The sequence below is a fragment of the Mauremys mutica genome, chromosome 11, assembly GCF_020497125.1.
Source record: "Mauremys mutica isolate MM-2020 ecotype Southern chromosome 11, ASM2049712v1, whole genome shotgun sequence".
NCBI classification, from domain to species: Eukaryota; Metazoa; Chordata; order Testudines; family Geoemydidae; genus Mauremys; species Mauremys mutica.
In genome coordinates this window covers 34,739,057-34,750,748 of record NC_059082.1, presented here as the reverse complement: position 1 = coordinate 34,750,748, position 11,692 = coordinate 34,739,057, and the positions used below count along the sequence as shown (strand labels likewise).

General features: G+C 47.0%; 1 protein-coding gene across 3 annotated transcripts in view; it reads right to left on the bottom strand.

Annotated features, from left to right (window-relative positions):
* Positions 1 to 9,777: 9,777 nt before the first annotated feature.
* Positions 9,778 to 11,692, bottom strand: part of CRABP1 (cellular retinoic acid binding protein 1) — a 43,503-nt gene continuing 41,588 nt past the window's right edge. For all 3 annotated transcript variants that reach the window (XM_044979617.1, XM_044979616.1, XM_044979618.1), the window contains exon 4: positions 9,778 to 10,113. In XM_044979617.1, coding sequence (XP_044835552.1) covers positions 10,063 to 10,113 — 51 coding nt within the window. In that variant the 3' untranslated portion in view covers positions 9,778 to 10,062. The remainder of the gene's footprint in view (positions 10,114 to 11,692) is intronic.

Sequence of the window (11,692 nt, the reverse complement as noted above, 5' to 3'; positions counted from 1 at the left end):
AATTCCTCTTAGTAGCTGTTCTCGACTTGATTTACCTGTAAAAGGTTAAAAAGTTCAAAGGCAGTTCTCCGGGAAAGAAGGGAACAGGGTGCAGTTATGCTGTGAGAAGCTGAAGGCCAGATATGAAAATCATCAGATCATATCTAGAACTACTTATTTAACAACCCAGATATGTAAGTAGATCAGGAAGGTTTAGAAAGACGCGATTAGGTTTATTTTTGTTTATTTTGTATTGGCTTGTGGACTCCTTGGTGCTAACCCCAAATGCTTTTTGTTTTGCTTGTAACCTTTAAATTGGACCTCAAGAAGTTTATTCTTGATGTTTGATTTTTGTGAGTTGGTTTTTTAAATCTAGCAAAAGCCTAAGTTCCAATGTATTTTCTTTCTTTTTGTTTTTAATTAAATTTATGCTTTTTAAGGACAGGATTGGATTTTTGGTGTCCTAAGAGGTTTGTGCATATGTTGTTTAATTAGCTGGTGGCAATATCTGATTTCCTTGTTTTCTTTCTCAGCTCTTCCCCGGGGTGTCGGGGGTGTGTGTGAAAGGGCTTGAGGGTACCCCACAGGGAGAAATTCCCAAGTGCACCTTCCTGGGTCCCAAGGGTTTTTTTGCATTTGGGTGGTGGCAGCATTTAACCATCCAAGGTCAAAAAGAAGCTGTGACCTTGGGAGTTTTAATACAAGCCTGGAGTGGCCAGTATTAATTTTTAGAATGCTTGCGGGTCCCCATCTTCTGCACTCGAAGTGCCAGAGTGGGGAATCAGCCTTGACAAGGTGTCTCTCTGCTTTTCCACAGCAGGAGCTGGGCCTCTGGTGCCATGTTGTGGTGAGGGAGGTGGCAGCACTTTGGACAACTTTGGCAGCAGCTACAACAGCAACTTAGAGTGACGCCTCCCTGCATTGGGCCTCCCGCCCAGCAGTAGAGGGCGCTGTGTGGTGGCCTGGATACAGCCAGCTGCAGGTAGTGGAGCAGAGAAGCCAGAGAACCCCCAGGCACTGCCCTGCCCTCCTCTGCTGGGGTATTGAGAGCTTCTCAGGTATTTTTTCCAGCAGAGTGAACTACCAGAAATTATTTACTCTTCTGATACTTCCTGCAGTTACTCAAACAAAAACATGAAACAATAGTTCTGTCCATGTAAGTGGTTCATTTATGGCACTCTTAGCATTCCAATGGCTGGATTATATCATGGCCTGTTTTGAAGATTTTAACAGCTGTTGCATGAAGCCACCAACCACGATGTTTCTGTGGTAATCTGTCCTAAGGGGCCAGTTGCAGACTTTTATTATCCTTCGTGCCGGCACTAAACTGTTGACGTCAAATTAGTTGCTGGAATTGGGAAATAACGACATTTCAGAGATTATCATGCCAGTCAGCTCCAGATGATTCCAATTTATTTCACTAAACCACAACATTTTATATAAGCACATTGTCTGCTGGCATGCCTGAAAAGAACTTGGACTTCCAGCTCTATAATATCTGCAATATGTCCGACTCCTCCGGCAATGCCCTGCTAAAGAGAGTTTGAACTCAGCGTTAAAACGAAGGAAACTAACATTATTAGGTACTCACATTGGATATGTGCAGTCCTGGCTTAAGCAGAAGTTTCATCATATTACTGCAAGTTTCTTATGATTATGGGCTGCAGAGTCATGTGCAGCTAATCTAATTGCTCGCAAATTGCCCTGCTGTAGACTGATTCACTAATCGGCACTGTGGCACAGTACATATTCTGCACAGATGTTCACACACACAACATTTTAAAAGTTCCTAAATATAGCAAAAGAAATGGCTTCAATAACCAGCAACCTCCTGGTAATATGAACGTCTCTGCATTGACACTGGCAATAAAATACTGGCTAAAGATCGCTATAAGGAATTGCCACTGTAAATCATTTTGTCTTCAGAGGTAGCATGCTAGAGGCAGTGTGATCTAGTGAATACTGGGCTGGGCCTCAGAAGACCTAAGTTCTAGTTCCAGCTCTGCTTATAGCCTGCTGGATGACCTAGTGCAAGTCACTTCCCCTCTCTGCACCTCAGTTTCCCCACATGTAAAATGGATCCATGATACTGACCTCAGTTGTAAAGTCCTTTGAGGTATACTGATGAAAAGCACTATGTAAGAGCTGGATATTATTAGACCATAATCCCATTAGTGCATGTTTTAGGCCTTCATTGTAATGGCTGAATGAAATCTAAACATGCAAAGGGCATCAGACCCGTTTTGCTGTTTATTTCACTTATATTGGGTCAACTCCTGCAGTCCTTATTCAGCACAAAACTTCCATTGACTTCAGGGCTGCTTTCTGTTCTCTCAATGCAAAGTCTTGGGAAACTGCCTACAGGAGGTTAGGAGGAAGAAACCTTCTCTCTCCCTCAATTCAGCAGTTTGGTTTGGAGATCCTACACAGCTGCTCTTCTTCAGCTCCTGTAGCCCCTGGGGATCGTCAGCCCAGTTGAGGGTGGGGAAAGAATGCACCAAATGCACAGGAAGGAATTGCAGAACTTTTGGGGAGCAGGGAACTCATGTAAATGAGCAGCACTATGTGTATTCTCAACCTGCGTCCTGCTGTACTGTATGCTGCATAAAATGGGCAATCCTGTTGGCTCACTTGACATCTATCATGCTTTTATCACCTTTCAGCAACGTAATCTACCTGGGCATGAAAACTCCAGCCCTGGAAAAATTTACTGCAGGGTCATCAGACCTGTCCTCCAATCTGTATACTCCAGTGAATAGCACACTGAGGTCGAGATCTTGGTCCTTATCTTCAAGGCTCTTAACAATTTGGGTCCAAAAAGATTATCTTGAGCTTCAAGATCACAGAGAGCAGTATAAAAATCTATGTAGAGTAGGGCAGAACTGCCAAAGTCAATCCCATTCCTCTAGCACCATGGAGTTATCTACAGCCAGGGTACTACTCTGTGCAGGAGATGCAAGAGCTGGTCCAAAACTGTGAAACTCACTGGTACAGAACCTAAGAACCACCCTGAACATATAGTTGGACAGTTTGGCTTCTGTCCAATAGTGAGCAAAAATGCAGTTACGTGTACACTAACCCAGCGGTTCTCAAATGTTAGCAACCCGAGGACCCCCATTTTGATTTAAAAATTTTCATGGAAGCCCAAGCCAGCTTCTAACTTTCGCTGAGGTGCTAAACCCATGCTCAGCCCCAGGCCCTAGCCCCAACTCCACTCCTTCCCACTTCCTGTCCCACCTCCACTCCACCCCTACCTCTCCTGTGCCTTTTTCTGCCCCCTCCCCTGAGCATGCCCCCACTCCTCCCCCCCCCCCGTGCTTCCTGCACGCTACTGAACAGCTGTTCTGCGGTGTGCAGGAGGTGCTGGAAGGGAGTGGGGAGGAGTTGATCAATGGGGTTGGCGGCCCCAGCCATGTCTTCGGATCCCCTGGAGCCGGACATGACTTGTGGATCCCCGGGGGTCCGCGGACCCAGTTTGAGAACCGTTCCACCAACCAATTCATTGCAATATCACATCTCTGGCTGAGCTGTTCCTTTTCTCTTTTGGCTTGCCTAGTGTGAATCAGTTTGAATCCAACATCATTGCCTGTTCTGTTTATTGGCTTGTCTTTCTTTGTTTGTTTTTGCTCTAGAAAAGAAAACAAAAGTTTTATGAGAGCACCACTATAATAAGCAAGTGCAGCAAAATCAGAGAAAGATCCCAGTCTGAACCCTTCTAGTCTTGGGGCAGATGATGTGGCCTGATATCCCAGTGCGTCCCAGCCAGTCAAGGGTTGAATTATGCAGAACATTTTTTTTTAAAGTTACACAAGTTAACTGGAGATCTCTGTAAAGATCAGGATAACACTTATAGATGCCTTTATAGCATGTCATTCTCAGTATTCCATGCAATGAGCATGGTGGGTCTGAGCCTACAAATACTTACTTGACTCACATGAGTAGTGCAAATGAAATCAGTAGAGGACTGGTCGAGTGTTTGGAGGATCAGGTCCTTAGATTGCAAGCTCCCCAGGCAGGGACCTTGTCTGTCATACAGCAGGGCCACCCAGAGGATTCAGGGGGCCTGGGGTCTTTGGCGGCGGGGGGCCCCTGCTGTCGAATTGGCAGCGAAGACCCAGCACTTCGGCGGCGGGTTCCAGGGTGGAAGGACCCCCCCCGCCGTGGGTCTTCGGGGCACTTAGGTGGCGGGTCCCAGAGTGGAAGGATCCCCTGCCACCAAATTGTCGCCGAAGACCTGGAGCGGAAGAAGCTCTGGGGGCCTGCGAGAGTTTTCCGGGGCCCCCAGAGTGAGTGAAGGACCCTGCTCCAGGGGCCCCGAAAAACTCTCCTGGGGGCCCCTGCAGGGCCCGGGGCATGGTGCAAATTGCCGCACTTGCCCCCCCACTCTGGGCCGCCCTGTCATACAGGCTTGGGGAACATCTCATTCTCTCTTGGCCCCATATAAGCAATTCTTATTCAGTAGTAATGCCCCAAGTTTGTGCCATCATCGGATGTGACAACTCATGAGAGATTGTTTCCCTGGCACATTCACTTGCATTGACAGACATTTCCTAGCGACACAAGCAGAAAGACAATTGGCAACAGGCACTGGGCATCAGATGAGAAGTAGGACTGCCTCAGGCTGAGGTGGATTGGAAACACAGCAGACACACCATGAACAGTTATGCTCATTGCAATCATTCAGCCACCCACGTGTCCAGATGGCCGTGGCAAACTGCATGTTTCACCTTAAATGCTACTAAGCCCTTCGACACTCGCTGCCTGCAGAATATAGCTTGGTGATGGCAAAAGTAGCTTCTGCTTTGCAGAAGGGGCATGGCCTGCTGGCTAAAGCACTGACCTGTGTCCTGGTTCTGTTACAGCCTTGCTGTGTGTCTTTGGGCACGTCCCTGAGGACCTGAGCCAAAGCCTATGGAAGTCAGTGTAAATAGCGTCCTTTTGATCTCAATGGGCTTTGGCTCAGGCCCTTAGTAACTGTGCTTTGTAAGGCTGCGATAACGATACCCTCCCGCCTTCCCTCAAGGACTTCATTTACTGATGTTTGTACAGCACACTGAGATGGAACGTGCCAGAGACGTGCCGGTTATTTGTAACTGCTATACTGAAATTGTATCATTCCCAAAAGTGGCCTAACTGCAGCGAGTAAAAAAAAGCTTTTGGCCAATGGTCGTTCAAAATCCCGTGCACTTAGATTTAGAACATTGCTGTATTGTAAGAGTCGGGGGCTCACTAATGCTGTTTGACTTTTGTGATCTTCCAACTGTTTGTTGTAAGAACAAAACAAACACCTTGGGTCAGCAGGTACATCTACACACTGCAATCAGAGGTGTGACCGCAACATGGCAGCATGGACTAGTCACCTGACTACATACCCAGGATCCCAGGTGGGTGTATATAGCCCATGCTGCTACCTGTGTTGCTGCAGCTTCACTGCTATTGTTATTTGAGCTAGCTAGAGCAAAGCTAGCTTGGGTATTTGCTGCAGTCGCACCTCTGATTGGAGTGTAGCCAGAATCTGTCTCAATTTACACCCGCATAAATCTAATGCAACACCACATAATAGGATTGCCAACCCTCCAGGATTGTCCTGGAGTCTCCAGGAATTAAAGATTAATCTTTAATGAAAGATTATGTCATGTGATGAAACTTCCAAGAATATGCCCAACCAAAATTGGCAACCCTAAATCAGTAGAGTTGCAAAGTTGCTGTGATAGCACTATGACATTAGGGAACTGCTGCAATGCCAAGCTGCAGGCAAGACTTCATTTCTGTAGCTAGTTTCCAGCACTAAAGTAGATAAATTTCCTGTTACACAAAACAATCCACATCTCAAGAATCTGCTTTTAATCATAACCTCACAACTCAGGTTTACTGCTTGTGCTTTGCTACATAGCAATTGCCAACTTGATGGATATCTGACCATTTTTGACAATCAGCATAGTTTCTGGAACAGCAGAGTCGTTTAGCACTATCCTTCCTAGAAATCAGTCTCACGGGTCATGGCTTCCATTAAATACATGCACTTGTTGTAGGGAAAGTTAGAGCGATGGCCCCGATCCTTCAGCTAGATCCAATGGCTGGAATCCTGCTCTGGGGAGCAGCCCCAGTGGCATAGCTGAGTGCAGGACTAGGAGGCCATGGTTACTCTTCAGATGCATCTATAATAGGACACATTTAAAAACAATTAAGAAGATCTGGATAAAATATCCCAGTTGTCATCATCACCCTCAGTTCTGATCTCCCGTCCAGACAAGTGTGTGACTTCCAGCTGAGCCAGAACATGCTGGGCCACATTCTGCTGAGCTACATACTGTGGCCATATGTTGTGAGGCGAGAGAGAAACGGTCTCTTACGAAGGTAGATTCCAGGCCGTTCAGGTGTAGGTAGTGTGAGCCAAGGCTGGTCAAGGCTCCAGAAAATGGACGAGCAGGGCCTGGTCTACACTAGAAGCTTTTCCTGGTAAAGCAATGTTAAGTAGGGGTATGATTTTGTTTTTACAACATTTCTACTCTGGCAAAAGCCCTAGGCCAAGATCTTCACAGGTGTTTTAAGTGCCTAACTCCCCCTGGTTTAAGCAAGGATCACAAAGACACAGTTATAACACAAAAAAGTGCTTTTGCCAGTATTGCTGATTTCATTTATGGAACTAGTATAAGCTAAATCAGCGAAAGCTCCCTTTTTCAGGTATAAGCTGCGTGTACACTAGCGGGTTCGTTGGTATAGCTATACAGGCAAACCTTTTCTGGTGCAGATTAGGTCCAAATATTTCTGCCTGTGTAAATCTTCTCTCTTATCTTTATGGACCTCTCTATCAGTTTTACCCCATCACCACACCCTGGTGAAATAGGGCAGTATATTTCCCATGTTACGGATCTGAGGCACTGAGAAACGAATGACTTGAGTTTCAGATGTGCCAACCTCTTGCACCTCCTAGTGACTTCAGTTGGAGACAGGGTGCACAATATGTCTGAAAAAATCAGGTCATGAGTGACTCGCCCAAAAATTCTCACAGCATATCCCTGGCAGAACTAGGAATTGAATTCAGCTCTCCTGAATCCTACCCCAGTGCCTTAAAGCCAAGACTTATTCTTTCTCCCATGGATTAGTGTTGGAAGAGACATTGTAGTGGACTAATGCAATTCTTAAAAAATATTTCTTCCCCTCAGCAATTTTTCCTCAGCTAAGCAAATTTTCTCTTCAGTTTGTAACAGCCCCATGCTGGTTGGATTGTTCTTGCTTGTTATTATTAAGCTTGTTATATACTTGCATCCACACTAATTCAAGCCAGTTCAGAACTTGGAAAAGGATCCTTGCAGGAAAATCAGGTGCTGCATGACATGACGATAGCAATGGAAAGATGGGACTCTCACCTCTGGTTTAGCGTTGAATCATGCCCAAGCACACTGTTATAGGATACTATGCTGCTGGACCGTTCTTTAAAACCAGGTTCCTGGCTACTTGTGCTTATTAAAAACCCTGTGGTGTATGTATGGCAAAATAAGGATGTTGACTGTGATATCAAATTCCAGTGTAAGGAAATTACATTCAGCCCACCTACATTTTCTCTGCAAGTAAATGGATGTGCTGTTCTTCACTTCCTGTCTTTAAGTGGTGTGTATTATTGTCAAAAAAGCCACATGTTTTGATCATTGTCACATTGAGGGCAAATGTTTGTTCCATGTAACTGTAAGATGCATTCTCTCCATGTTGCAGGAAGCAAGTTACTCATGCTGCACTTCAGATTATTAGTGAACCTGAAGGAGGATCTTCACAGACATAGAGTACCCAGGGATTCCTCATTCAGATTCCAGAGGAACATTGAGGACATGGGAGATTCTGTACAGATAGACAGATATTTTTAACCTGGCACATTGTGGGATGCTCTGAAAGCCACACAATACATGCAAGATTTGCAGCAATATGTAGCTCTGTACATTTTTGTGGGTATTGGTTGTAGCAGGGTTTACCCACAGATGCATTTCTAAAAGCTACTAATTTTCTTATCCCCATCAGAAAACCACCACACTAATTAACAGTGTTGGCAGTTTGTGCTCAAGAACTCCCTGGGACAGAAATAGTCAGTTTTTCTATTCTCATTTTTCTGGACACTTCATTATGTATGTTTTAAAGGGAAAGAGTAACATTTGCTGTGGTAATACTGGAGGGGGAGATTGTGAAGAAAAATGGGGTGCCTGGCTCATTTGCATCTTAGTGCCCTGAAGATACTTCAAACTTGGATCTAAACCATAACAGTGCTGGTGTCTGAGCTCCACTCAGTGGGCATGGAGATACTTTCTGTGGTTCTCAAGCTATGGTCCACCAAGCCTTTTCTGGTTCTTCACAGGTTGAAATATTGAGGCACAGTAGTGAGCAGGAAGGGAGTGCTGAGAGACGCCGTGGGTCCATTAGAAATTCTTAGCACTATAAGTGACTCACAAAAGGAAAAGTTTAGTAGGGGGTCTCTGTAGCTTTCCTCCGCTCTACCCTTTAATGACAAAGGACAGTAGGCAAGGTGTGTTATGGTCTGACTGCTCTCTGGACAGATCCAAGATGTCTTGGTGTGATAGCAATCACTGTGAGAAATTACAAAAACATTGATTGCCTTTAAATCAAGCTTGGGGTTTTATTGCGAGTGGCTAATGCAGGGGCGGGCAAACTTTTTGGCCTGAGGGCTGCATCGGGTTTTGGAAATTGTATGGAGGGCCGGTTAGAGGAGGCTGTGCCTCCTCAAACAGCCAGGCATGGCCCAGCCCCCGCCCCCTATTTGCCCCGCCCCACTTCTTGCCCCCTGACAGCTCCCCCCGACTCCTCCCCATCCAACCCCCTCCTGTTCCCTGACGGCCCCCCCAGGACCCCTGCCCCATCCAACCACCCCTTCTCCCTGTCCCCTGACTGCCCCCAGACCCCCTGCCCCAACTGCCTCCTGCCACCCATTCCAACCCCCTCTCCTTCCTGACTGCCCCCCAGGACCCCTGTCCCCATTCAACCCCCGTTACCTGCCCTCTGACTGCCCTGACCCCTGTCCACACCCCCGCCCCCTGACCACCACCCCGAACTCCCCTGCCCTCTGTCTAACCCCCCCTGCTCCCTGCCCCCTTATTGCGCTGCCTGGAGCACCACCTGTCTGGAGCAAGCCACACCATTGCCACCGCGCAGCACAGAGCACCGGGTCAGGCCGGGCTCTGCAACTGCACTGGCCTAGGAGCTCGCAGCCAGCCCCCAAGAGCGTTGCACCAGCAGCGCAGTGAGCTGAGGCTGTGGGAGAGGGGAAACAGCAAGGGAGGGGCCGGGGGCGAGCCTCCCAGGCCAGGAGCTCAGGGGCCAGGCAGGAGGGTCCCGCAGGCCGTAGTCTGCCCACCTCTGGGCTAATGGCCGTCACCACTGAGGAAAGTGGACTGATGCCAGTGTTAAAATGGTAGTTTCCGCCTAGCTATATTGTGGATATGTAGTGGGAGGAGCTTTCCCCACCTTGCATGGCTTGCAACAGAATGGCAGTCCCTCCACTCAAAGCAGCATAGAGATTGTTCTCTCGTGGTGCCCTAAAGGGGGTGTGGAGGGGCAGAGAGTAAGCAGAGCCATGGCTCTCTGCAGGAGCATGCTGCATCCCGTAAAAAGGGGGAGTAACTGTGCACTCCCCTTACACACTGGGGAGCTCTGGAAGGCATGCACAGAGTCTCCAGTGCTGCCCAGGGTCAGTGGGGCGCTGCACTGCCCCCAACATGGGGCTGTGCCCAGTTGGCCCATACTAGCCCTAGATGTTTTGTTGGGCTTTCAATCCAAAACACCTAACAAAACAGCTGTGAGTTATGCCCAATAAATTTAATAACTGATACAAATTTGTAACTACAAAATACAAAGTAGACAGAAAAGCGATGGCATAAGAATCAAAAGGAACAGTGTTTGTTATGCAAAACAAAAGCAAAATACACTTAACAGCAGATAGGGATTCTGATATGACACACGTGGTCACATACAATGCTGCATTAGTAACAGTACACATAGATATTCATTATGCAGGATTTCTCACAACGGCTGCCTCTTAATCCTCCACTCCATCCCAGGTGACAAGTCAATTGGTGTTCTTCATTCTCTTACATAAATTCTTGTGCACACAACATCATCGGCACCAAAAGTCTTGAAAAGAAACAGAAATCAATCACCAGAGAGGTAATACGCAAAAATTACTTACAATTTTTAGGAGTATATTAATTTTACCATAGTAGCTAGTGGTATAGCACACATTAAATTTCAGCTTTGCCGAAGCAAAGGGTAATGTACTGGAGGTGGGTCTCTTTCCCAGGGCCGGCTCCAGACCCCAGCGCGCCAAGCGCGCGCTTGGGGCGGCATTTCGCCAGCAGGGCGGCAGGTGGCTCCGGCGGACCTTCCGCAGTCATGACTGCGGAAGCTCCACCAGAGCCACGGGACCAGCGGACCCTCCGCAGGCACGTCTGCAAGAGGTCCCCCGGAGCCGCGGGACCGGCGTGCTTGGGGCGGCCAAATTCCTAGAGCCGCCCCTGCTCTTTCCCAGACACAATGAAGTTTGTCAGAGAGAGAAATAGCCTGGAACCTCATAATTTTTCTACAGTTTCTTAGCTTGCATTTGTGAATGGCAAGAGAAGTTGGAATGTACTAGGCTTTTATATTTGAAAACAGTCACAATCTTTGAATGGCTTTGTCTGAATTAAGGGTGCTCAGGGTGGGATTCAGATCAGTTTGACTGCACATACAAGACTGACTGCTCAGCTGCCCAGTTCCTCAGCTGGTGTAAATCAGTGTAGTTCCAGTGAGGTCAATGGAGCAATGCTGATTTACACCAGCTGAGGATCTGGTCCAGTTATACTATATATATAAAACCTGTGAATGTATAATGCTGCTGCAAGATGTTGCCATGACAGACCTACAGACTGAAATCCCCTTTTTCCAGCTCTAGTGTAGACTGCATCAGTGTGAGTATCCCCACACTGCTCTGACCGGAAATCCTGACCCTGACCTGGATCTTTCTCCTTTGGGAGTGAAAGGGTAGCTGAGTCTCCTGGCATTACCCATTCGATCCTCGGCCCTTCTGCTGAGTCTACCAATAAACTTGCCAATTCTGCTGATGATTTCTGCCATGGACACTTATCCACTTGGAATCTGTCTGAGGCAAACTCATTCCCCGTCACCAAAAAGCCATCAGAGGGCATCAACTTTTGATCATACCTGAGAGTCACTGACCTAGAGATCAAGGACTCTGTATCCCACGAGCAATTCCCTAAAAAATCCAATTCCCCAACCCCAGCCTCTGTAGTTGACCAGTTCATGGAAGCACTGGAAGAGCCGTTTTCCTGGTGTTTGAATGGAGTTATAGATAGGCCCCCAGATGTCTGTTGTTTTTTAAGTTACCAGTAGTACTGTAGTGCACTTAAATGGTAATTCTACTGGGGTGATTTCACTATGTTGATTAATCAGGACATTGGGGGCAGGATATTGTGGGGGCCAGCTGGGGGACCTGTGTAAACACCAGTGTGTTTGTAGACACCTGCAGTGCAGAGACTGATCAGGCTGACTAACTAATTGCAAAAGCTAAAGATTAAATAAAATATTACTGGTGAAGGACTCAAGCAGAGAAGAGTCAGAAAATGCTGACAATAAAGAGTTCAAATGCAATATTCACTTAGCCATGTTGTACATTCAGTAACCTAAACTGGGAGAATTTTCAGGCCTGCATTTAGTA